This window comes from Meriones unguiculatus, chromosome 6 (genome assembly GCF_030254825.1).
Source record: "Meriones unguiculatus strain TT.TT164.6M chromosome 6, Bangor_MerUng_6.1, whole genome shotgun sequence".
Lineage (NCBI taxonomy): Eukaryota > Metazoa > Chordata > Mammalia > Rodentia > Muridae > Meriones > Meriones unguiculatus.
Window position 1 is genome coordinate 29,755,221 of NC_083354.1, and position 27,099 is coordinate 29,782,319.

The 27,099-nt window shown below is 39.3% G+C and overlaps 2 protein-coding genes across 4 annotated transcripts in view; one reads left to right on the forward strand and one right to left on the reverse strand.

Annotated features, from left to right (window-relative positions):
• The window catches only part of Ccr9 (C-C motif chemokine receptor 9), a 73,662-nt gene extending 46,802 nt beyond the window's left edge, over positions 1 to 26,860 (reverse strand). The window contains exons 1-3 of one of the 2 annotated variants that reach the window (XM_060384982.1): positions 26,665 to 26,860; positions 26,353 to 26,429; positions 20,593 to 20,674 (exon numbers count right to left, since the gene is read on the reverse strand). The gene's annotated coding sequence lies outside the window, so the exon portion shown is untranslated. Of the gene's footprint in view, positions 1 to 2,255; positions 2,357 to 20,592; positions 20,675 to 26,352; positions 26,430 to 26,664 lie in introns of those variants that run through there. The other variant, XM_021646553.2, reaches the window with a different exon arrangement.
• Lztfl1 (leucine zipper transcription factor like 1) lies at positions 407 to 20,150 on the forward strand. 2 transcript variants are annotated; one of them, XM_021646550.2, is made up of 10 exons: positions 407 to 561; positions 2,852 to 2,976; positions 6,721 to 6,915; positions 8,157 to 8,217; positions 10,322 to 10,393; positions 11,752 to 11,817; positions 11,904 to 11,981; positions 15,683 to 15,859; positions 17,050 to 17,153; positions 17,816 to 20,150. In XM_021646550.2, exons 1-10 carry the CDS (start codon positions 559 to 561, stop codon positions 17,832 to 17,834), a joined length of 900 nt encoding a protein of 299 aa, XP_021502225.1. In that variant the 5' UTR covers positions 407 to 558; the 3' UTR covers positions 17,835 to 20,150. The 2 variants fall into 2 exon arrangements, with proteins under 2 accessions (XP_021502225.1, XP_060240967.1); XM_060384984.1 differs by having other exon boundaries at positions 424 to 561; positions 2,856 to 2,976.
• Positions 26,861 to 27,099: the final 239 nt, after the last annotated feature.

Here is a 27,099-nt window from a genome sequence, read left to right on the forward strand (position 1 = left end):
TGAACATTTCCGCCAGGGAAACAGGGACGTTATTCTACAACCTTCTCCTAGTGAATCTTGTCTCTGTCTGCTCTATATAAACCTGTTTTTGCACATTTTTAAAGGTAAAGTTTAGCCGCTTCTGCCAGCATTGTAAGATAACGCACGTGGAGGAAGGGCGCGCACCATTGCCAACACCAGCTTGACAGCCTGGTGCAGTCACGCTGAAGCCCAGGTCATCGTTGCGGTTATTCGCAGAGGTGGCCAAAGGGTCTGGAACCAAACGCTCAGGACAGGGGTTCCAAAGCCCGAAAAGCCAACCCTCCCCCCCGCCCCCGCCCTCTGTTGCCATTGGCAACGGCAGGCAACCCCAGGCTTGCGTGGCAAGAAAAGGAGGAACTTCCGGATCTGGAAACCAATGTACGTGCGGAAGTTAGCCAGTTGCGCTAACACTGAGAGCCAATAACCGAGGGCCCGCGTGCCTCCGTTCCCATTGGCAACCCGCGGCTTCCAAACAACCTACCTTCCTCAGGCCCCAGGTGGCGGCCCCCCTGTTTTCTGTGGGATCCCGCCACCGCCATGGTGAGTATCCGCGGCCGGTAGGGGTCCTGGCTAGAGTACGGACGACCTGCGGGGCCTCGCTGCCCGCGCCTCCCCGGGAAGGGAGGACGCGATTACCTTCCTTCCGGAAGCCTTCTCCGGCCTGCTCACCTCGACCTTAGCTGTAGTCTGGGGAGCCCTGGCAGGCACCACAGGCACACATTTGCCAGTATGAACAGTTACGCTCTGGTTCCAACTTCTGTTGGTTGAATCTAACTTTCTGAAGCACGGTATTTTACAGCTGATAAAATATGAGTGGTATTTCTTTGTTTGCGAAGACCATTGGGCTAGAATGTAGCTCTGTATTAGAGTTCAGATTTACCTAGAGACGGATAAGACTTAAAATATCAGCTCATCCAACAGCTTGCTTAATTTAAATAGTTGTACACAGATAAAAGCACAGAAATGAAGTTGAAGGAGAAAAGGTGAAGTTATTTAGAGTGAAGCTCGAAAGGGCTTCTGACATAGTCCAGCAGTCAGAATTCGTAAGCCCTTATTTTGTATACATTTGAACAAAAACAGACCACTCGTTAACCAATCCTGAGGTCAGAACTACCTTTCTTGATTTAAAAAACGAGAACATGATACTGGTGGCATCACAGAAGGTTAGGGCTTGTTTGTTTTCTTACTTTTATCTCAGTTTGATAACTAACACTCGGGAATCAGGTGTAGATTATTCATTAGTAAATGGAAAGTTATACAAGGGTTGGTAAAATGATTCATCAAATAATGCACATAAAATAAAAAATTTTAGTAATAGGCTCCTCTCCCGTTTGGCTGCTAGCCAAACCTTTTAAAAATATTTTTACCCTTTAAAGATTTCATATATGCACACAATGTATTTAAAATCATATTTACTCCTCCTCTTAGCTCCTTCCAGATTTATCTTGCACTCTCTGTCCTCTTTTTTTTTTTTTTAACCTACCTAGTGTGATTTATATTGCCCATATACTCCTGAGCGTGGGACTACCGTCACCTACCATGGGATGACTCTTCACCCAGTAAGCCGTCAGCTGTCCAGTAACTCCTCAGCTAGGAGTGGGGTCTCATAAGTCCCTCTGCTTCGTGCTGGACTGTTCATTGGACTGACTGTGCAGGCAACCACTGTGAGTTCCTAGCCTGGCAGCCCTGTCATGTCTAGAAGACACTGGTTTTGTTGTTGTTGTTTGCTTTTTTTTTTTTTTTTACAAGATTTGGTTTCTTTGTGTAGCCCTGTCTGATCTAGAACTCTCTCTTAGACCAGGCTGTCTTTGAACTCAGATCCAACTGCCTCTGCCTCCTGTGGGATTGAAGGCATGCGCCACCACTTCCAGAAAGATCCTAACTGACTGCTTCTTAGACTGTGCTCCCCTTCAGGGATAGTTTCTGAGCCTGGGGGAGGGGTGTGTTGGAGATGTCCCGTTTGTAGTTAAGGCTACTTATTCTCTGCACTTACCAGTTGTGATTTCTGCATTAACCACCATCTGTTGCACAAGCACACTTCTCTGATCAGATCTGAGAGCTGCGCTTACCTGTGCAGCTTCTTGATTTGGTTATCTTAAAACAGCATGTGATTTATAATAAAGGCTAGTGGCTAATTTCAAGCCAAATACACTTTTAAGGCTGTGTTTGGTAAGGTTGTCTTACGTGATAGAGATCTGAAAATTGCTGTGTTGAGGAATGCAGGTATTTCTTACCCTCTCACAGAACAGTCATCTCGTGGTTCAGTGATGCTCCACGAGTTTAGAGGTTTCTTTCCTCTCTCTGTTCTTCCAGCCCTGGGACATAAGGGCATGTCTCATCCTAGTTACCTCCTGTGCTGCTTTGAGAGAAATTGGGGATGGTAGAGGTATAAGTTATATAGCATATCTAAGTCATATCCTAAGTCTTTGAAAAATACTCCTCGTGAATGTATAAAATTATTTTAAAATAACAAAATATTTTTTTAAAAAAAGAAAAATACTCCCCACTTCTTTGGACTAGTTCTGTTCCTGAGAAGTCATGTGACTATTTTTGACTGCAAGGAAGTTTTTAGCTTCAGTAGGTACATCTAACAGTACTACAACATAGTACCATCATGAATGTTGTTATTTGAGACAGGGTCTCTGTGTAACCCTGACTGTTCTGAAGCTTACTATGTAGCTTGCCTGATACTCAGAGATCCACCTGCCTCTTCCTCCTAAGTGCTGAGACTAAAGGATTGTACCACTATACCCAGCCCAACAGAATGTCTTGTTTACTTTCATTATTCTTTGGTCATATCCGTGGGACTAATCAGTTCTCTCTTTTTCAGGCAGAGTTGGGCCTAAATGAACACCATCAAAATGAGGTCATTAATTACATGCGTTTTGCTCGTTCAAAAAGAGGCTTGAGACTTAAAACAGTAGATTCCTGCTTTCAAGACCTCAAGGAGAGCAGGTATCAAGAGACTTTAAGGCCTGACTTCTTAAAACTATGAGTCATAAAATGGAATGAATGTGGATTCCTTGAAAATTTGGCAGTAGTAAAAGGTTTCTAAAATGCAGTCACTAAAAATTAGTTCTTAAGTAAATGAAAAATGACTCTGAATTGTTCTGGCAGCGTTTGCCAGTGTGTGATCATGTGACTTCCCTGCAGCCTGGAGTCTGGATGCACTGCTCAGGCCATCATGCCACCCAACACCAGTTCAAGCTGCCTGAAACTCTTTGGCTTAGACAATTGTATGCTTTGAATTGCCGTGATTTTACTGTACATAGAAGTATTCTGTTCTATGAAAACATAATGTGTTAATTATGACAAAGACTTATATTTTCTTACTGTCATTCTCTAGCAGATAACTATCAAATTAATGTATCTCTGAGGTCTATTGTGTTAAGAGTTTTGATTTTTAAAATTACTACTTAAATTGCTGGGTTGAGTTTCTTTTTAAAAAAAAATCATTAAGTGTGTACTTGGTCATGTGAAAATTTCTCAAGAATGAAAGAGTCCTAAGTGGGTAAAGTTAAATTCTGATTAGGAAAACAGAAAAATATGGATTCTTTCTTGTACCTAACATAGAGAAGCTAGTACAGAAACCATAGCAGTCACTGAGAGAAACTTCGCTAAGTTCCATGGATTTGTGAAGTTAAAAATAGATGTGGAGTGGCAGAAACAGTCTGTTGTCAGACATGTACATGATAGTCATTACATACTGGGAAGTTTCAGGTAAAATTTTAAATGGCTTAATTCTGTAAAAGTTCTACAACTTGTCATTTCTTTTGTTGTTTATTTTTTGTATTGTTTGTTTTTTGAGACAGGGTTTCTCTGTGTAGCCTTGGCTGTCCTGAACTTGCTTTTATCTGTCCTGGACGTGCTTTGTAGACCAGGCTGGCCTCAAAATCACAAGAAGTCTGACTGCCTTTGCCTCCCTGAGTGCTGGGGGTTACAGGTGTGCTCCATCATGCACAGCTAACTTTAATTTCTTAAAAGGGTACAGCCATGTGAATGGCACTTAGGAACATATGCCATTCATGTAGAAGAGATAGAAGAGGGGAAAATAGCATGAAACACTTACTTAGTAGTACCAAAATTATTAATTAATTTAAAACAAAAGTTGGTAAGTTTTGTTGAGCCAGATGGAAAGTAGTTAAGTAAATGTCAAGTCATATGTAAGTAGAAAGGGTCTCCAGGTTTTTTTATAGCTGTTGTGGAAGTCATCAGTCTTGAACTAGTATCTATTCAACCAATTAACCTAATATGGTGATCTGTTTTATAAACTTCAGCAGATGAAAACAATGTAACTGGCAAAATTATGGCATAGTCTATTAAAGAATATAGAAAACATTAATATTTTGAAAAGACTTTATAAAATTAAAGTATTGTATATTTTTATATAAATTTTTTATATTAATTAGTTTATTCACTTTGTATCCCAGTGGTAGCCCCCTTCCTCATTCCCTCCCAGGCCACCCTCTCTCCCTCATCTCCTCCCCTGCCCCTAAGGGAGATCCTCCTCTCCTTCCATCTGACCCTAGCTTATCAGGTCTCATCTGAACTGGCTGCCTTGTCCTCCTCTGTGGCCTGGCAAGGTTGCTCCCCCTCGGGGAAATCAAAGAGGCAACCACTGAGTTCATGTCAGAGACAGTCCCTGTTCCCCTTACTAAGAAACCCACTTGCCATGGGCTACGTCTGTACAGGAGTTCTAGGTTATATCCATGAATGGTCCTTGGTTGGAGTATCAGTCTCAGAAAAGACCCCTGTGCCCAGATATTTTGGTTCTGTTGCTTTTCTTGTGGAACTCCTGTCCTCTTCAGGTCTTACTATCTCCCCCTTCTTTCATAAGATTCCCTGCACTCTGCCCAAAGTTTGGCTATGAGTCTCAGCATCTGCTTTGATACACTGCTAGGTAGAGGCTTTCAGAGGCCCTCTGTGGTAGGCTCCTGTACTGTTACTTGTTTTCTCCTTCTTCCAATGTCCATCCCATTTGTCTTTCTGAGTGAGGAGTGATCATCTTACCCAGGGTCCTCCTTGCTTAGCTTCTTTAGGTGTACAGATTTTAGTATTTTTATCCTGTATTATATGTCTAATATCCACTTATAAGTGAGTATATACCATGTGTGTCTTTCTGCTTCTGGGACACCTCACTCAGAATGATTTTTTCTAGATCCCACCATTTGCCTGATAATTTCATGATTTCCTTGTTTAAAAAAAGGACACTGTTGTCAGAACAAAACGACAGCCTACAGACTGGGAAAGGATCTTGACCAATCCTCTATCTGACAGAGGACTAATATCCAGAATATATAAAGAACTCAAGAAGTTAAAAATCAACAAATCAAGTAATCCAATTAAAAAATGGGGTACAGAGCTAAACAGAGAATTCTCTGTAGACTAATATAGAATGGCAGAGAAACACTTAAAGAAATGCAAAACAAAACAACCCTGAGATTTCACCTTATACCCATCAAAAACTCATGTGACAATACATGCTGGAGAGGATGTGGAGAAAGGGGAACCCTCCTCCATTGCTGGTGGGAATGTAAACTTGTACAACCACTTTGGATCAATGTGGCACTTTCTCAGACAATTAGGAATAGCGTTTCCTTAAGATCCAACTATACCGCTCCTAGGCATATATCCAAAATATGCTCAAGTACACAACAAGGACATTTGCTCAACCATGTTCGTAGCAGCTTTATTTGTATTAGCCAGAACCTGGAAACAATCCAGATGTCCCTCAACAGAGGAATGGATACAGAAATTGTGGTACATTTACACAATGGAATACTACTCAGCAATTAAAAATATTATATTTTTAAGAATGGATAAATCCTTCTAGTTAGAATTTGCTAGAATGTGCTAGAAGTGTTTACTGTTGAGTATAATTGTTCTAAGACTAAATGTAACTGACTCGTTTAATTTTTGTCTGTTTGGAAGAAAGGAAGAAAGAAAGTTGAGGAAGAGTCTGAGGGTGAAAGACTTTGGAGGGGCAAAGCTGGTAGAAACAAAAATTCTGTTACTGTGACACTCATTAAGAGTAGGAGGATTTCTTAAGAAATCCAACTGTTGTTCATTTTGCTGAAAGTGTTAGGCTTAGTCACTGCCATTGGAACCACTTACTAAGCCCTGTGTTGGAGATGATGGCTCATTCCCTGAAATTCCTTCCCAACCCAAGAATCTCCAGTGATAGTACTTTTAACTCCGCTGTTGATGGAGACATGCACTTTTGTGGCGTCATATTGGTACTTTAAGGTGTTAGGTTTTTTTATTATGTATCTCTAGACTGCTAAGAAAATTAATATATAACTGTAATTATGTCACATAGTCATTTGCTAATGTTTATGTAATTTATACAATTACTAAAATGCTAGAGAAGTAATAAAATGGAGATGCTATGTGTTCTAGGTGACTTTTTAAGTTGCTAAATGTGATAAGACTAATTTAAAGTAGTATAAAGTAAAAAATTAATATTGAAAAGTTCAAAAAATAGGTGAAGGTTGAGGGGATGTTTTTCAGCATGTAGTTGTATTTTAAAATGTACAAATGTGAGGAATTATCACAACCTAATCATTTTAATGAATTTCTCCTGGAGAGTTTTTTCTGTAATCTTTAATTCTTTAAATGTATGAAGTGATTTTCTTGACTTCAGCTGTGTTTTACGTTGTGCCTGTGACTAGCTGGCCACTGAAGTCACATTGTTTTCAGGCTGGTGGAGGAGACTTTCACCGTGGATGAGGTTTCAGAAGTTCTAAATGGGCTGCAGGCTGTGGTCCACAGTGAGGTGGAATCAGAGCTCATCAATACAGCCTACACCAATGTCTTGCTCCTGCGGCAGCTCTTCTCCCAAGCTGAGAAGTGGTACCTAAAACTACAGACGGACATCTCTGAACTTGAAAACAGGTAAAATTTTTACCTGCAGTTGAGACATAGAGTCCCAACCATGATCTTAAAAGTTAGCAAATAACTTTACTAGTGCTTTCCTGGGCTGGAGTGTGAGGCAGTTAGGGTAGGGTGGCAGCAAGGCACAGTCATGATGATAGTGAGGAGATCATGCTAAAGATACTCTGTTTCCATTATTCTGTACAGCTACATAAAACTGCTTTTAAGTCTATTTAAAGCAATTCTTTCTTACAGCATCTTTGGTATCATGATTAGTATTACAGTAGTCTTGATGCATAGAGCTGCTAAAAAGTAAAGGTTAGAACAGTTGATATATTGGAGTATTATTTCCATCTATGCAGACTAATATCATTGCATATTTGTTTCTAGATAACTGCATTTGAAACCATACACTTATCTTAGGAAGTGTGAAGTATAAAAGGCTTAAAAGCTTTATAATATTGAAAAGTCATGAATTCATAAACTTTAGTAAGATTAGTGATGTTGGTTTTAAGAAATAGCATGTCAATTGGTTCACACTTTAATTTCAACACTTCAGAGGCAGAGGCAGACAGTCTGTGTGAGTTCAAGACTTGTGGGGATATACAGTAAGACCCTGTCTCAAAACAGACAGAAAAACAAAACAAAACCAGACATGCCAGAAGTCAAGAAGGACTCATTGCCAAGCCCAGGAAATTGATCTCCAAAAAAACCTCTCCTCAGTGGAAAATGATGAGCAAATGCTAAGGACAGTCCCCAAGCAGGGAATGAAATTCATCTGGCCTCTGCAAGTGTCAGTTTCTCAATAGGTGACTGGTGAGAAAATACTTAGTGCTGATGTTTGAAGAAGATAGAAGAATGATATGTAAACAAGAGTATTTTGGTAGATCACTAGGGGCTTGCCTACACCATGTATCTTTGCATAGAATATGCCAGTATACTTGCTCAGTAGATAACTGTGCACTAATTTCATATCCAAGAAAACTATTACGAATCAGACACTTTCTTAGGTAACAGTGAATATTATGTAATAGAGAAATCATACATCTCAGAAATACAGAGAAATACATGGCATTCATATATGTACTGGCATTGCTGTTTATGTCTTGCTATACAGTCATTTGCAATTAAATATCAGTTATGTACAATCTTAAACTCATCTTCCTATTATGTAATAGGTTGGTTTTGTGATTTTTTTTTAATTCATTTGTGTGCCAGAGGTCTATTGTCAATCTTCTTTTAAATTTGCTTTTATTCTCCAGAGAATTATTAGAACAAGTTGCTGAATTTGAAAAGGCAGAATTTACATCTTCAAATAAAAAGGTAATTTTTAGTATTTCTAAGTCCATATTTATTTTTACATGTGTGGTTATGCACATGCGTGTAGTTTGTGTATGTATGGGTACATGTGTGTATTGTTGCCAGTGCGTGTGTGTGTGCTTGCGTATTGGAGGCCAGATATTGATGCTGTGTGTCTTCTTTGATTGCTTTCCACTTTATTTACTGAAACAGAGACTTTTACTAAACTCAGAGGTCGCCAATTCATCTAAGGTAGCTAGTCAGCTCTCCCTGGGAATTCCTTGTCTCTGCCTAAACCCAGGCAGGTCACCATGTCTACCTGGTTTTTATATGAGTACTAAGACTCCAAACCTAAGTCTTCACATTTGGGTGGTAAGTGCTTTTTCCATTGAGGCATTTCCTCAGCTTCCCATATTTGTTAATAGTTGGTATCTAAAATCCTCAAGATATGACTACAGGAGTGAGAGTGAGACATTTAAAGGAAAAGCATTCAAGTTGGGAGTAGAGTACAGATGCCACTCATGCTTGCAGACAAAAGATTAAAAGTTTTAGAAGTAACTGAAAAACTTTTTTCTGTTATGATCTATACATACATAGTATCCCTACAGTCCAGTCTGAATCCCTTATAAACCCTTCAACTGGTACAGAGCATATACTCCCTGGTGATCATATCTATGGTTACACCTGACTCTGCTTCTTAGCTGTGTACCATAGGTTACCCAGGACAGCAGGTGGAGACATCCTGGTAGTCTTTCTGAAAATTACATGCTGTAGTGTCTTTTCCTAGATACACCATAAGTCCTAAATAGTCCCCCTTGTCAGATAGCTGAACACTACTGAGATGAATTCCAGAGATAGACAAACAAAGCATTTTCTAGTAACTCTTTTGGAGCATGTTTTTGATTAAGAAATTTTGGGCCAAAGGGCATGGATTCTTACTTTTAATACATGCTACTAAAATACCCAAATATTTGTGCTAAGTTATTGGTCATTTGTACTTTCTCGGTCATTACAGCTTTACTGTATAAGTTTCATGCAGAAAACAGTTTTGGTTACCACAGATGAAAATCCTAGAGGCTAGAGACTTTTATCAGGTCTTGCTCTGTGCTCCTTGTCTCCCTCTTTCCATCTCTTTTAATAAAAGGTGCCGGGAGGGGCTTTCATTTTTTTTTAATTTATTTATTTTTATTAATTACAGTTTATTCACTTTGTATCCCCCCATAACGCCCTCCCTCCTCCCCTCCCGGTCCCATCCTCCCCCTTCTTAATACATGCCCCTCCCCAAGTCCACTGATAGGGGAGGTCCTCCTCTCCTTCCTTTTGATCTTAGTCTATCAGATCACATCAGGAATGGCTGCATTGTCATTTTCTATGGCCTCATAAGGCTGCTCTCCTTTCAGGGGGAGGTGATCAAAGAACAGACCAATCAGATTATGTCAGAGGCAGTCCCTCTTCCCGTTACTATGTAACCCACTTGGACACTAAACTGCCATCTGTGCGGGGGGGGGGGGGGGGGGGTTCTAGGTTATCTCCATACCTGGTACTTGGTTGGAGTATGAGTCTCTGGGAAGACCCCTGTGTTCAAATTTTCTGGTTCTGTTGCTCTCCTTGTGGGGTTCCTGTCCTCTCCAGATCTTATTATTTCCCACTTTTTACATAAGATTCCCTGCACGTTTCCCAACAGTTGGCCATAAGTCTCAGCATCTGCTTTGATAGTCTGCAGGGTAGAGCCTTTCAGAGGCCCTCTGTGGCAGGTTCCTAGGTTGTTTCCTGTTTTCTTCTTCTTCTGATGTCCATCCTCTTTGCCTTTCAGGATGGGAATTGAGCATTTTAGTCAGGGTCCTCTGTCTTGATTAGTTTCTTTAGATGTGCAGGTTTTAGTAGGTTTATCCTATGTTATATGTCTATATGAGTGAGTATATACTGTGTGTGTCTGTCTCTGTCATGTATTGAGCTTTCTGGGGCTCCTCATAGCACTGGACTAACAGAGTGAACCCAACAAAAATCATTATGCCTGTGGAGCTGAAGTCCTGGTGGCTGTTTTTATAGATTACATCTTCCACATAGAAAGTGCAGATGTTTCATGATGATTGCTGCTTTACTGATTTTAGATTGGTTTTTGTTGCAGCCCATCATCGATATCACAAAGCCGAAACTTGTTCCAATTAATGAAGGAGGAACAACTGAGCTGCTAAACAAGGTAACGTTCTCATTATTTTGAGAAATGGGAAACCTTGGTTCTGTCTCCTCCTTCCCCCATTTCTGAGAATGCAGGGTAAGAAAAACAGTCCATCACAGTTTTACTGAGGGAAACCCAGTGACCAGAAGAGGACTTGTTTACTTTGTAGGGTCTGAAGTGACTAAAGAATCTTTTCTCAGGAAAGTACAGAGCATGGAATTTTGAACCTTTTTTTTTCCTGGTGTGCATTTGAAATTTGTGATCCACAATAATATATAGGTTCCTTTAAATGCTTGTAGAAATTATCAGCATAAAAATAAATATTTTTCTCAGCTCCCATATTCTTGGCATTACACATGTCAGTGTTGCTGTAGAATAAAAGCAGTACAGTACCTATTACACTCTCAAAACTATTGTTATTTCATTGGAAAGTAGGAACTAACATTTCCAGAAACAGAGATGAGAATACTAAAGGTTATGTGGATGTTATAGTATCATAAAGAAGGTACAATTTTGTGTGGATGGGAGGAGAAAAAAACAGGTGCTTAAATGAAGTAGCCTCAGAGCTGGGTCATATCGATGAAGACAGGTTAAGTTAAGGGGGTCTGTTAAGAAGGAGGCAGAGGCCAGAGGCACACAGAATGTTGGCATGACTTAGAGTAATAGAGTGAAGTGTGTATAGGAGTAAAATGCAAAATCTGACTGGTGGGTGCATCTTACATCAAAATGGCATAAGGACAAAGGTGCCTCACCTCAGAGGCATTCAGGAGCTTGAGCACTGGGTACTAAAATGATGAAGGCAGTGTGTTTCTAGGGTAAGTGCAGCAGTGTGGCCACAAATAGGCCCAAGTTGCAGGATCAGAAAGCTAGGTAAAAGATGTCCAGCAAGGAGAATAGCTGAAATAGTTGTAGAAGAAAAGGTGTTTCTGAGAGAAAAACAACTGTAAGTCTTAGAGCTAAACTTGGGTCATAACTATGGGGTTGAAGCAGGCTGTGCAAAAGTAAGATTTTACTACTAATCAGGGCATTTGGAATTTCAAGCCATTGCGTAGTTTTGATTTTTTTTTAAGTGAAACAAGTAATAATCATTTCAAGTGTTAAACATACTTTGGTTAAAATAATAAAATTGTGGGACTAGAGAGAGGGCTCCTTGGTTATGAGCATGTACTACTCTTGTGGAAAACCCAGGCTCAACTTCCAGCACCCACCTGGTGACCCACAGCCATCTGTAGTTCCAGTTCCAGGGCATCTGATGCACTCAGATAGTCTCTGCTGGCATGCATGTTGTACATATACATACATGCAGGCAAAATAGTCATGCACATAAAATTAAAATAAATAAATCTTTAAAATAATACTATTTGAATTTACTTACAAAGGAAATTTTAAGACTTCAACAAGAGAATGAGAAATTAAAATCAAGGCTGAAGACCATTGAAATACAGGTAACTAAGAAATCCTTCAATATAGTTATTGAGAAATTAACCTACAGAGTAAAAATTGAGTGTATTCTGCTTACATTTGGTTATAGGCCACACATGCTCTGGATGAGAAGTCAAAATTGGAAAGAGAACTTCAAGACTTACAGCTTGATCAAGGAAATCAACAGGTAAAACAATTTAACTATCTATTGTATCTATCTATTCTACTATCTTTTAAAGATAGTAGAATATTTAAAAAAAGATAGTAGAATAAGAAACGCTAATCATAATCATTGTTCATCATATTCTATCTACCCTTGCCATTCTGTCTGCGGAATGCTATTGCTGTGTTACATTGAGATGCCTAGCCTAGAAACTCTATCCTTTGTCCATTTTTCAGGGAAGATTCATAGTTTACAGGATCTTAGCAAGCAGGTAACTTTTCCCCCTTTCCCTCCTATACCCAATTATGATTGAAAAAAAAAGTGAAGGGAAAATTTACATTTGGTTTTATTTTGAACGCTGAGGTTTCCTTGGATAAGGTGACAGTGAAAGGAATTTATTGGCTGTGGTCTTTGTTTGTATCCAGTGTGCTGTGGAATACAGTGACCTCCAGAGTGTAGTTCCGCTGGCCTACCTGAGAATAACTGAATATTGCTCCACTTGCTCGGGGTCCGTTAGTATGTCACTGCCTCTCCTGTAGTCCTCCCCCTAAGTATGACATGGTATTGTGATTTTATATGAGCAAAGCCCTTTAGGTGAATTTTCAGTGCAGAGTTGTCTTTTCTATGGTTGTCATTGTAAATAATGCTAATAATAATCCCTAAGTAGTATGCTAAATAATCCCCAAAGCTACCTCTGTATGTTCTTTTCCTTTCTAACATAATTTTTATCTTTTATGGAATGCCCAGTCTATACATGTTAGCCCAGCACTCTGATGCTGAGTCATATGTCCAGACTTCATTGGTTGTTTTTTAGCTCTATTCTATGAAAAACTCAAACACACAAAAATACAGAGAGTAGTAATGAACCTGCTCTCAGCTTTACAGTCACCAGGCATTGCTAGTCTGCTTTTATTCCTACTTCTACTTTCTTCCCCTTATCTATGTCTTTTTTAAGGTGAGTCTCAGACATTTTATCTGTAGATGCTTATTGTCATATTTCTTACATGACTAGGAAAAAACTGATATATAAATATAAATAGAGATAGAGATAGGAGAATGCTCCGGAACAACCTTATAACGTCTCAAAAGCTTAAGCATTTAAAAACATTTTTGGGTAATGAATTTAATTAAAAGCCATTTGAAGCTTTGCCTCAAGTTTACTATTTGATACAGAAACAAAGTGGATACTTGCCTCTACTAGTTGAAAGATGTTTTTAGAGAATAAATATTTTAAAAAAATTAAGTATTGTTTCATTTTTTTTTTTAAGATACTGCTTCATCCACATTTTGAGCAGTTTATAGGCCATTTTCCTATTATCAATGCATGTTTTTTTCTGCCTTGAGTTTAACACAGTCAAAAGCAAGATCAGGTACTACAGTTGTCAAATTATGCAGAAGTGCATGTAACTCAATAGAAAAAAACGTAAAACTTTGTGAATTTAGAAACCCATATAATCATTAATCATTACTCATTTTCTTCATAGTTTCATAATAATTAAACCATCCCTATTTTTATATGAATGTTACCAATCTTATTTTTACCCTTATACTATTTGTTCTTTGGAGAGAAAAATCTGTCTCCAGCTTGGCTTGGAACTTGCTATATTTTTCCTCTCATTCAAAATTCCTTTTGTTTATTTTTTTAAAGTATCCAGACTATATATTTTGATCATATTTTCCCTTCCCCTATTCTTCCCAAGTCCACCCTGCTTACTCAACTTTGTTATCTTTCTCTTTCAAAACAAAAAAGAGTGTATGTCTTGCAGGTTCACTGTTGTAGGTCACAGGTTTATAGGTGGGTGAGACCCTGTGACCTACAGGAAGGTGCAGAGGACTTTGCAGTACTGTGAGTACTAGTCAGTAGGGTTGAAGCTTTTAGTCAGGCACCAGTTTGTAGCACATCTGTCCTGGCCCTTCAGAGTCTCCATTGAAAAATCAGGTGTTATTTAAATGGGCTTGCCTTTATATGTGACTTGGTCTTTTTCCTTTGCAGATTTTAAAATCTTATTTTTGTTTTGTATATTTAGTGTTTTGATTTTTATATGTTGTGAGGAATTTGTTTTTTGGTCCTATATTATTCGGTGTTCTGTATGTACCTCCTTTAGAATGGGGAAGTTTTCATCCATGAGTTTGTTAAAACTAGTTTATAAGACTTTGAGCTGAGTCTCTTCTTTTTCCTTTATTTCTATTATTGTGCATTTGGTCTTTTTTTTTTAAGATTTAATTATTTATGTATATTTGTATTTTATCTATATGTATATTATATATATTTGCATGTATGCCTTCATGAAAGAAGAGGGCATCAGATCCTATTATAGATGGTTTTGAGCCACCGTGCACTTGATGGAAGTTGAACTCAGGACCTCTGGATAAGCAGCTCTTAGTGGCTCAGCCATCTCTTCAGACCCAGATTTGGTTTTTTTCATAGTGTCCCATATTTCCTGTATATTTTGTGCATGGAATTCTTTAAGATTTAACATTTTCTTTGACTGAACTATCCATTTTGTATATCTTTTATTCAAGACCTGAAATTCTTTCTTCCATATTTTGTAATCAGAAGTTTTTAGTTTAAATTTTCTTTATATTTACTTCCATGCCTTGAAATAATTTTATTATTTCATTCAACCATTTGTGTTTTCACTGTCTTCGTTAAGTCATTTGTTTATATCTTCTTTAAGGTCCTTGAACATATTCATAATTGCTATTTTGAAGTCCTTGTCTTATGTTTCAGGCAGGTTGCAGTGCTTGGGTCCTATTACCATATAGTTACTGGTGTCTGGAGGAGTCCTATTGTATTGGCTGTCATGCTTGTGGTTTTGTGCTGAGATTTAGGCATTTGGGGTTAAGATACGTGAAGTGTTATTGGTGCAGGTATCTGGTTGTGTAGTCTTTGTTTGCTATTGCCCTCTCTATGTCCCAGACAAGTGGAGGCTGAGGGTAACACAGAGGAATGGAGATGGGCTAGAAGGAACAGTTGAGAAGGGCAGCATGAACGAGCTAGAGGGACTGGGGTTCACATCAAAAGGCAAGAGTCCCAAGAAACAGAGCTGTGGCGGAAGCATCTGCAAGCAGGCTGCTACAGTACAAAGAATAAGTTCAGAGATGTTGGAATGAAGGACAAGAAAGGTTTGTTTTTTTTTTTTAATTTAGCTTTTCAGAATGGCTTTTCAGGAATCTAAGATATAGCTTAGTTAACTAAATGCTTGCTTATTGAGCACAAAGCCCTGGATTCAATTCCTGGTACCACATTAACCAGGCGTGCTGCTGCATGCCTATCATCCCAGCACCTGGGAGAGTGAGAGCAGAAAGGTAGGGCATCTTTGGCTACAAAGCAAGTTTGGGGCCAGTTTGATTTACAGAAAACTCTGTCCCACACTCTTTAACAAATGATTTGGCATTCCAATTCTGGTACACACAACTGTCAAATTAAAATCTCATTTTTGTCTCATTCATTTTGACTGAAATTCAAGCAGTTCAAAAACCCTATTTTCCATATTTGGAATGCAGTGACTGCTGAATATGCTATGTGTAGACCAAGGCTGAGGCTGGATTGAGCCTGCTGGCGATCCTTTTGGGACTGGCACTTATCCACCCCGGTGAAAAAGCTACCTGCACACACAGAACAGCATTACTTTTTCTCTCCTTGGATGCTGGGTCCCTGTTTTAAAACAGCTGTTATTTAGTATGTCAAGGGAAATTATAATCATGTCTTTATTTTTTTATAGGATTTTATAAAGGCCCAAGACTTGGATGACTTGGAAAACACAGTCGCAGCTCTTCGGAGTGAATTTCAGAAGACACTTAATGACAAGACAGAAAACCAAAAGTCTTTGGAGGAGAACCTAGCAGCAGCCAAACATGAGCTCCTCAGAGTACAGGAGCAGCTGAGCATGGCCGAAAAGGTCAGGAGACACATAAGGAAGAGCTTCGCCTGTTGATGCCTGATTATCTAAGGCATATAGTAGAGAGGAATAAATGTGGCTAGATAAATGCTAGACAAGTACAGGGTCAGATTATTTTTATTCTGAGTCTTAGCCAACGTATGTTCTGAAGAGCTATCATTTCTAGGCACCTACTTTCTTCCATCTTTGTGAAAATATACAAACTGCTCGCTTCCTCCTCCACATGCTGCCTCTACTCTCCAACCTTTCATTGCTCTCTGCTGGGTCTTCCTACACCCTGACAGAGACCTGGATGGCTTGGGGATTTTTGCTTTTGGGTTGGGTTTGTTTGTTTGTTTGTGTGTGTGTTTTGTGGGTTTTTTTTTTTTCTTTTCTTTTTTAGATTTTGAGACCTTTTCAAAATGCTTTATATGGGAAATACATAGAGAGTAAATTCTTCACTTTAGGAATTTACATTTAAAAATATGGGTGCTGGGTTGGAGAGACGGTTCAGCAATTAAAAGTACATGCTGTTCTTGCAGAGGACTTGGCTTTAGTTCCCAGCACCAATATGGTGGCTCATAACCATTTATAACTCCAGTTCCAGGGGATCCGGTGCCCTCTTTTGACCTCCATGGGCACCAGGCGTTCATATGGTATACATACATGCATGTAGGTGAAATAGTCATATACATAAAGTAAATAAGTAGTTCTATTTCTTTTCAGTCTTACTTTTTAAAGAAGGATTGTGGGTGTTGGGTATGGAATTATCAGGCAAATGTTCTGCCAGCTGTGCTTCAATCCTGAGAACTGAAAATTCCTCATATTAAGGGCTAGAAAATGGCTTAGTTACAGCTCTTGCAGATAGATTGGATTTGGCTTTCAGCCCTCATATCAACTCGCTCACAGCTGCCAATAATTCCAGTTTCTTGAATGAATGTTGTTTATATAAACTCACACTGTCATACACACACATAAATAGAAAAGAAGTGAATTTTTTCAAGACTCAAGACTCTTGAGATTTATAACTTGAGGTAGACAATTGTAGTATTTTATTAGCTTCTCATTTGAAGTATTTTTTAAGTCTGGGTGGTTTTAATTTTACACAAGTATGTTTTTAAGGAAATTAGAAAATTAGCAAACTATGCATTTTATCACATTTGTTACTCTTAACATGTCTTAATAATGGGCTGACATTTTTCACAAAGCAGGAGTTAGAGAAGAAATTTCAACAAACAGCAGCTTATCGAAATATGAAAGAGATTCTCACCAAAAAGAATGACCAAATCAAAGACCTACGAAAAAGACTGGCAAAGTAAGCTGGCTGACCCTACCATGGTGCTCCTGCTCCACTTGCCTGTAGTACCAATGAATCAGGTCCTGGGTTGGCCCGTTGGTTAGTCCATGCGGTTGCTTTTAGGCTCAGCCAGACCTTTACCCTCACCACACTGCTCCCCTGGCAGTGGGCCCATTAGCAGGCAATGGTACAGAAGCAGCAGCTAGCCAGGCAGCACCATTGGTGCTCCATGGTGTTCTGATACTGACATCCTTTGCTAGTTAGGATCAGAGGCTTTGCATAAAACCCAGCGGAAGCTGACGTTTTGCCTTTGTTTTCAGGGAAACATCTGTAAAGTGAATTCAAGATTAGATTTGTCTTGGGAGGGGGGTTGTTAACCCTTAACTCATAGTCATGTCAGCTGTTGATGGTGATCTGAAGATTCTTGTAATTGTACTACGCTATCATGAGTCTAAATTCCAAATGCAGGCCTAACGTCTGAAGACATCTTAGGTGAGCTGATGTAGACCCCTCCGAGTCACCATCATAATACTAGCCTTGAGTGTAACTGACTTCTGCCACAAGAGGGATGGAGAGTGAACAGTAGTGGCATTCTTGGGCTAGTTACTAGAGGTGTTTCACTTATGGCAACAGAAAAAACAAAAAGGATCATGACATTATGCTCTTAATTTTATCTCCAGATACGAATCCGAAGATTAAAAACTGAAGGTTTTTTTCTAGAACCTGCCGCTCATGAACATACAAGTTATCGCCATCGACCTCAGGCATGTATTTTGAAGCATTTTGTCATATTCTCTCCTTTTTCTAATGTTTAGGCTTTGCTTGTAATATTAGAGCTAGCATTCTTATTCTCAATTCTATAATTGAGAAGAGGAAAAAAATGTAATTATTTTTTTCTGTTGTCTCAAACACCTCTCTGTCAAGTGCTTCAGAGTGTACATGCAAATGCAATGAGATTTCTTCATGGTAGAAGAGAGTTTAGAATGGAAAGAAGAGCCATCCTTTTGCATTAGTGAGGGAACCTTTTATTGTTAGAGAATTTGACAACATCTATACTTGTATAGTCCGTAAATGTAAAGATAAATAGTAAAGTTATTAACATTTATAAATAAACCTTTTATTTTTAATAATGAAATCTTAATTTACTCTGTCTAATTATCAGAATGTATAAGCTTATGGAAAATGTTACTTTCTCCTCTGGTTAACATTTTTAATCAATAAGGGCAGCAAGCTGCAGTGAGTGTGAGGACTTGGCTAACCTTTGCACTTCTCCATCATGAGAGCTGCTTAGTAAAGGAGATACAGACATTTTTTTTTCCATTTCTCCATCATAAACCCTGCTTAGTAAAGGAGATACAGACATTTCTTTGCATCCTGATTTATCATGGGTCTGTCTTATGGATGGAGAAGTCAGATTCATCCTATTCTTTCACAATTTAGAAAGCAGATGGACTCAGAGTATGTGTAATCTTTACAATATTTGCAGAATATCCTTTTAGCTTTTATGTAAATTAGAATTTTTTCAAACTTTGACAACATAAAGTCAGTGACTGGATTCCAGGTTGTACTTTGGGTTTTGGTTTGTATGTGTGTAGAGAAATGGCGTTTTCAGGAGATTGTAGTGTTCTCTTGGGCGCTTTTCCTTGAGTGATGGCATATAAAGTGTTAGAGACAGGACATCACTCCTCCAATGTGTGCAGCGAAGAATATGTGAAGCTCACAAGGCCTTTAAACCTCAGAAAGAAAGCATTTACCTCCACGTTAACATGGAGGAAGTTTTCCTGTTTCTCAAAGCAAACATGTTGCATCCTATGTGAACAAGCTAATAGAGATTCTTCTACCTCCATAAATAGGGTAACTTATTCCCAGAAAAAAGTACACTGATCAGAGTGTACAATCTTTGTTATTTTCATTCAGAGGTTTAGTATTAGCTTTGAATGTCCTGTGAGGCTTTTATAGGCTGTGTTAAAATACTAAAGGAACAAATGATAGTGAGGTAAGTTCTCCCTAAGAAAAGCAGGGTGGCAACATAGGGTGATGGATGAATCCAAAAAAGAAGAGGAAAAAAGATACAGTAACAAGCCAACATTTCCTACACATTTTTTTCTTGCCCATTTATTTGTATGAGTTTCATGTAGGGCTTTCATTGAGGACTCTAGTTCCACCCTGTGTTTCTGTAGCCCCGCATAATTCCCTCTCTAAAAGTCCATTCCATCACTTGTGGACCAGGATGTTATGTATAAGTCAGAAACCAGAACTTCTAACTAAATGGAAAATGTGTCTTTCAAAAACCATTTGGTTGTATTCTCCCTGCACCTTTCTCGGCTTAATTCTAGCATCATACATTGCTGGGTAGAATTTTTATTTGTCTTGTTAGTAGTGGCTTTGAAATATTCTGTGTAGTGTATTCTAGTTGTTAAATAATAAATTCAAAGGTATTTCTGAAACCTTAAAAACTATTAAGCAGTAGGATAAGAAATAAGTTGCATAATCAGTATGCCACCTCTTTCGCTCACACCAGTCATTACTTCTATTCTGCTCTGTTTTGGTTTTAAACTCATACTACAGCAAAATGCAGTTTCAAATGTTTCCTTCACTTGGTTTCCCAGTTTTAAGATTTACCTCAATTAACTGAACAGAAGTGTTTAGTCTATACATGTTGGCTCTTTTAGGAAACAAGTTCAAGCTTTGCGTGAACTGTTAGTGTACTGGTAACTGTGGACAGTCTGCTGGTGAACCATCTTAAGTGCTCTTGACCAGGGCACAGCACTTAATCAGTTGTGCATGAGACCCGGGACCAATCACCATGCTATAACACAAAACCAAAACCAAATGAAATGCAGCTTTGGTTTAACCTTAAATATCAAGCCTTCAGAATTATGATTGAGACATTATGTTCACAAAAATGAAATGTAAAGGGTTTTGTCATTAATAATTTCAATCTGACAGTTAAATGGTTATTTGTTCTCATCTTACATTTGTATCTGTGTTAATAAATATTTAATCATTTGCTTATGTCTTATAAATCTGATTATATAGAATATTCGCTTTCTTAACTATGTAATAATATTTGATAAAGCCTTTACTTTCTGTTATTTCCATTTTGATTAGCTGACTGAGACTCCTATAGATCTTTACCTTTTAAATGCTTGCTTGCATTGCTCTGAGCTTTGCCATTACAAATTCAAGGCATGATTTATCTCATGTAGGCAAGTCTTTGAGGAGTATTCCATCAGAGCAAGCTAAACCACCATCTAAAAACAAAACAAAGCAAGCAAACAAAAACCCATCAACATTTCCTGAAGGGAAATCATAAAGAAAGGTATTGGAATGGGTTGTCGTTGGTCAACTATTAAAGAAGTGCCTTGCCACAAAATCACCTATTTTTGGAATGCGAATTAATAAAAATATAGTTAGAGCTGAAAAGCTGATTCACCAGTTAAAAGCATTTTCTTACCTTGCAGTGAAGCCAGGTTCAATTCCCAGCACTTACTTCATCTGTAACTCTATTCCCAAGGGATCTGATGCTCTTCTGACTTCTACAAGCATATAGGCATGTGTTAATGGAAGAGCCAGAGGTCCCTTTTGCCAGAAATAAAGAGAATGCTTCCTTTTAGCTAGTAAGTACTATTTTTCTCAAGTCCCTGAAGGGATCCTGGCTTTTTTCTAAATGTCAGACTTTGGAAAGAGGGGAGAGAACAGCAAGCACCTTTATCTGCTGAGTCATCTCCCTTGCCTCTTCTGGTTAAGAAGGTAAGACATACTGAGGTAAGACATACTTGAGCAAAGCAATTGACAAAGACCCCATGGTAACCTTATTGAGGAAAGCCTTAGCTGGAAAAGGTAGAGGTAGATTATTTAGGGATTCCTGAAGGAGGCAGGAATTGAGATAGGTTAAGTTACTATGTAAGCAATCAAGACTCTCCTGCTGGAACCCTAAGACAGAAACAACTCCAAGTACTCCCACTGAAGTGTGACAAATCTGAGGTGCTAATTTCATGCATTGTCCAGCCTGTTCTAAATGAGGATCAAGGTCTCCCTCTAAAGTCAGGTTGCCGTTAGGTGCAGTGATGGAGCGACTATAAATGGCTTCTTGGGTTTATTTTTTATTTGAGGTGTTTGGGAATTAATAGCAGTGGTTATATGCAGTGGTTGCATATATAGAAAAATCCACTGAATTAAACAGTTCAGAGGATTAATTTGATATGTGAATTTTATCTCAAAATTAACATCTGGGTATAAGAGGGTAGTGTGTTAAAATCACCAGTAAGTACCTCCTACTACACACCCTATTCAGCCTCTATCATCATGTGCACCATGTTAGAGTCTTCTTTCTTGAAGACAGAGGCTGGTCATCTTTTTAAATAATATGACAAAAGAAAAATACCAACAACTAGAAGGTTAGCAAGACAAACTACATTTTTTACCATTGGAAACTACAGAAGCCACAGGGAATTTTTTTTTAAATCTCCCTCCTTTTCTGTATATTTTAGATTCCTCCTTCAACTAGTTCTTCTGCTGCTTACCCTTGCTCACCTTGTCCCTAAACATTACCAAGAATTCCTAATGTTATGGGTTCAGGAATAGCTGCACACTGACCATTCAAATACCGGACTCAGATTAGTGGAAGTTTATTGAACTCCAGACAAAGACTGACCAGTCAGGGTTACAATCTGGAGCCGAACTGTGACTTTGGTCTGTTTCTAAGACAGGCTTTTGCTCAGTTTCCAAGTGGGTTCCCCAGTAAGGGGAACAGGGGCTGTCTCTGACATGAACTCAGTGGCTGGCTCTTTGATCACCTCTCCCTAGAGGGTGCAACTTTGCCAGGCCATGGAGGAAGATGATGCAACCAGCCTGATGAGACTTGATAGGGTAGGGTCAGATAGAAAGGGAGGAGGTCCTCCCCTATCAGGGGACTAGGAAAAGGGCATAGGGGAGAAGAGGGAAGGTGGGTGGGACTGGGCAGAGACCAGGGAAGGGGGCTGTAGCAGGGGTACAAATTGAGTAAATTGTAATAAATAAATATATAAATAAACTTAAATTAAAAAAAAAAGAGCCAACCCCTGAAACTATTAAGGATACTCTGCTATGCTCACAGACAGGAGCCTAGCACAGTTGTCCTCTGAGAGACTCCACTCAGCAGTGTGGTATTGGAAATAAATGGTATTGTGTTAATAACATTTAAAAAAAGAAGAAAGAAAAACCATAACCAGGTAAGCAGGTGTAGAAAATAAGGGGAAAGCAACATTACATCATTTTGACCAGTTAAACAAAGTATCTCCAAGTACATTGTATCTAGGTGGCTAGACAAAACATTTTAAGTTAATTGGCTAGGATATAGACTTGGGGACTTTCCAGTTCCCCATTGTTCCAGGAGGAAGGAACATAGCAGGGTATTGTGGTTTTGTTTAAGTAGAACATATACCATTAATTCAAGCAGAACATTCAATAAGTATTGAAAGTAAAAGGCTCTTCAAGTTCTCAGGCAGGCAAAGCCCAAGAACCTGAACTTAATTTCACCTTATGATCAAAATGGAGACTTAAAAACAAAATGGCCGTGGTTGTGCTAGGCAGGAAGGATTAAACATGTCTGGACCTGTCTCAATGTTGGTGTGCCTCAGCACTGAATACTTCTTACCCTGACACAGCACTAATCCCAACTCCATATGATAACTGAGGTAAGTCACCTTTTGCCAGTGGCTACTCCTCCTGTGGCTGCTTGTTTAGTGACTTGAAGAGCCAAAAGCAAGAAAGCAGCAGCCATGGCTCTGAATCAAGTGGAGACACTGGGAACCCAGAACACTGTTTTCATACTGATTTGGAGGTGTATGCACACAGGTCTCCAGAAGCAGCAACAAGCCTTGCAGGCTTCTTTCAAAAGAGAACGTGTTCCAGGTGCTGGGAGGTGACTCTCCTGTAGAGGAGTGTTAATTCAGAGCATGGCTGCTCTGGCAAGAGAGCTCATCCAAAGACCTAGGTCTATGTGATCCGGCTGGAATATAAGCACACCTTTACTACAGGAGACAGAGGCAAGCAGATCTGAGTTCAAGGCCAGCCTAGTATAGAGCAAGTTTCAGGTAAAGAAAAGCTTAGGTCCGGGTGTTGGTGGTACACAGTTTTAATCCTAAACAAAAAAGGTAAAGTTAGTTTGTAGAAGGAAGCACCCCCTGTTTGAAAGTGATATTTAATTGAGTGGCAGAAACAGTGATGAATCAGAAAAATTTGACAACAGGATACACCCAACTCTCACGAGAAGAGAATGGAAAAGGAAGCTATGTAAGGAGCAATGCAGAGAAAGAGAGGAGGCAGTTTTACCAGGAGAGGTTTACAGAGAAGGTTGAAAGAGAGAACAAGCTAGACACAGATAAAGACAGAACAAGCCAGAGAATAAGAAAGAGCCGCCGGAGTTAGTTTGAGGCCAAGCAGAGCAATTTGAGGGCCAAGAGAGAAGCAGGATTGAATGAGTCAGCTGGGAGAGGAATTTGAGCCAAAATAGCTGAGTTGCATCAGCCAGCCCAGAGCTCAGTAAGAACAAGAAAGGGTGAGCATATTAAGCAGTAAGTCTCAGAGGCTGAAAACATTCTAGGCCTAGGTTAGATTTTAGGAGGCTGGAAGCTTCCAGGACGAGGCCTAGGACTAGCAGAGGCAGTAAGACTCCAAGACAACAATTGAAGCAGGCGAATAAAAGTTCCTTTCATACTCTCCTGTAGGAAGAGAATGTGAGCTACTTCTTTGTGACCCTGGAGTTCAAGGGAATTTGGGAAATTGGGGTCTAGATAGACCCAGATATGTCTGATTCCTTTCCAACTAGAGCACTAGATCAGACAAGGAATTTGAGAATGTGGTCTTTGTTATAATCCTTGTAGTCCCTGGTCTTAATTCTGAGCACAATTTTCTGTGTAAACATTGTATACCTCCAGATGTTGCTAGAACAACTGAGGTAATAGAGGCTAATCAGAATCTGCCTGATTGGATGAATCCCAATTTTTGTTTGTTTTGTTTTCTTTTTTACTTTTCAAGACAGGGTTTCTCTGTGTAGTCCTGGCTGTCCTAGAACTCTGTAGATTAGGCTGGCCTGAAACTCAGCTTCTCTTCCCTCTCTCTGCCTCCCAAATACTGGGATTAAAGGCAAGGGCCACAGATTTAATCCCAGTTTTTCAATTGTCTGTGTGTGTATGTATGTACATGAGTGCTGGTGTCCACAAATTTCTTTTCTAGAGATATTTATGCATCAGTTTTACTATTTATACTTCCCACAAAACCCTGTGATTTTAGTTTATGTAGTCTGCTTGGGAGACAAACCCAGGAAGGATGAGGGCATAAGGTGAGGAGTGGAAAAGAATAGTGTTACCACTGCCGAACACCATGTTTGACCTCACTGAGGAACGAGGAAGCTGGGAGTGTACCCTCAGTTATGGGGGATTAAGGATTGTCCCTGGATTGCTAACCCTCGGCATTAATTTGGCCTGGGCTAAATGGAAAAAAAAAAAAATCCTAGACTCTGTACCTGGCCCAGCTTCTGTCTTTGTGATTGTGTCAGATCCATTCGTTGTGCAAGTTGTTGTTGTTGTGTTTGTTTTCTTTGTTTGTTTGGAGACAGAATGTCTCTGTGTATTCCTGGCTGTCCTAGACCTCACTATTCAGACTCCTCTGGCCCGAACTCACAAAGATCTACCTGCCTATGTGTCTTCAGTGCTGTATGGTCAATACAGATATTGATGAAATTGAACTGCTTTCAGCAAAAGTGCTGTCTAAAGCCATGAAAAAAATCAAACTCATCTAGGTTATAAAAGTCAAATGTTTTCTATAAATTAATTATTTGATATTTAAATTTCCCATATGACCTAGGCACTAAAACAGTCCTTAATATACAATGGAATCTCCTTACCTCTGTGAAAGCAAGTTATATACATAATTTTATTCTTTGATGATTACTCAACAAAATTATAAATGACTACCATGTACTTCAGTGTTCTTAAGGATAGCTATCTGACCCTTTAGTAAGTTTGTAAACACAAAAGCCGTTGTTTGAATTGTTGTGTATCTGTTTTATTGTTTGCCTGTGTCCTTTTTCATTAAGCTAGGCACCAACAAGGTGGTTTTACCCCGTGTGTCCGTATCTAATTTCTAATGTGGCCTTGTAAAACAGACAAGCTTATTAGGACTCCATGTACATCCAGAATGAGAGCTTGAAGAACTCTTCCTAAGAGTGAAGTATATAACATCTGGAATATCTTGGTAACTCCAAGACTTCCTAGATTGCTTTACATGAGATTATCAGTCCTCCAGGTTATCAGCCTTGTTTTAGATACATGAAGTAGGTAGGTGACTGATTCTGGATAAATAGATGCTATATATGCTCTATTTCTTTCTCTGTATTGTACTTGCTAGGATTCCTAGTTAACTAGAAATGGTTGTAAAAGACATTCTTGCTTCATTTGCAGTCTCAGAGGGAATGCTTTAAATATTTTAATAAGAATTATATGCTCAGCAGGGCCCAGTGACAAACGCCTTTAATCCCAGCACTCAGGGAGTCAGAGGCAGGCCTGGTCTACAAAGAGAGTCCAGAACAGCCAAGGCTACACAGAGAAACCCTGTCTCAAGAAAAAAAAAAAAGAATTACATGCGTTATGTGCTCAATATTTTATATCAGTTAAGGGAGTTCTTTCCTACTTTGCTAAAAACCACAAACAGGTGTTAATTTTTTCAAAATTCTTTTTCTGCATGTACTGAGATAATAGTGCAGTTTTCTTTTTATGTTAGTTTTGTAAATTACAATAGTTAATAATTTTTTAAAGTTTGCTTTATTTTTTAAAAACAGGGTCTTACTATATAGCCCAGGCCGGCCTTGAAATCTTGATTTTGGTGCCTTCATTTTCTGTGTGCTTTTTTTTTTAATGTTAAACTACCCTCAGTTGCTGATAGTACATAGCCATAATAGCCATAGCAGTGGGTAGGTGCTATAAGAGAGTGACTCTGCCCTCTAGTAGGCCCTGCAGGCAAGTGTTAAACTGTTGCTAATCTTAGACTTGGCAGGATGCCTTCTGAGTCTTCCAGAACACAGAGTTTGGGAAGCTCTCTGAAGCTATCTTCCGATTCTCCCAGAACACAGAGTATGGGAAGCCATCTGAAGCTATCTCCCACTCACACCCTTCTCCCTGGGGAGGCTTCCAGTGGGCTCAGAATAGATTGACATACAAAATATAAAAATACTTACTAGAGGGTCTGGACTTGGCTCCTCAATAAGAGAGTACCTTCAATTCTTGTTGCTGCTCTCCTCCCTGTTTTGATGCGCTGGATGTGGGAAGAAGACCCAATGTCAGTAACAAATTGCCTGGACCTAAAAACAGCTCATCATATCTTTTACCAGCTGTCTTAGTCTGACCTTGACCTCACTTTGGCTGCTGCTGTATATCTAATAACCTCTCAAGATGAAGAATTACAACCCGCAACTGCTGCAATAGCAATTGACAGCCAGCCTTCTGCCATCTGCACTTTGAGAGCTGTGTAGCTGAGGACAGTGTCTCACCCGAGTCTATGCTCCCTTCGGGAGGAAAGGAAAGCGAGACTGTGCCCAACAGCAGTCATCTGAAATATAAAAGCATTGCTCTCAGGCCCAGTGTGCCTGGTCTTCCCCAGGTCTGATACCATTCTGCTGCACCTGAAGTCCCTCTCATCCTCGGGCTGCTCCATAGGTGATGCTCAGCATATTTCTGCTGCCTCCTCCTAGGTTCTGACTGCAATTATGAAGAGTTGTCCTTTTATATATCGCTGGGTCTTGTCAGCCGACATAGTGTTGAACAGTTTTACAATATTCACATCAAAACTGGTCTGGAATTTTCCTTCCTTGGTAAACATCTGTTACTTGAAAGCTGCCAACAATGTTTCTGAGACCATAAATGATTAACTTTTTTTCAAAAAGCTTGATCTCTGGTCATATTCAGCAAAACCTTTGAATACTTCA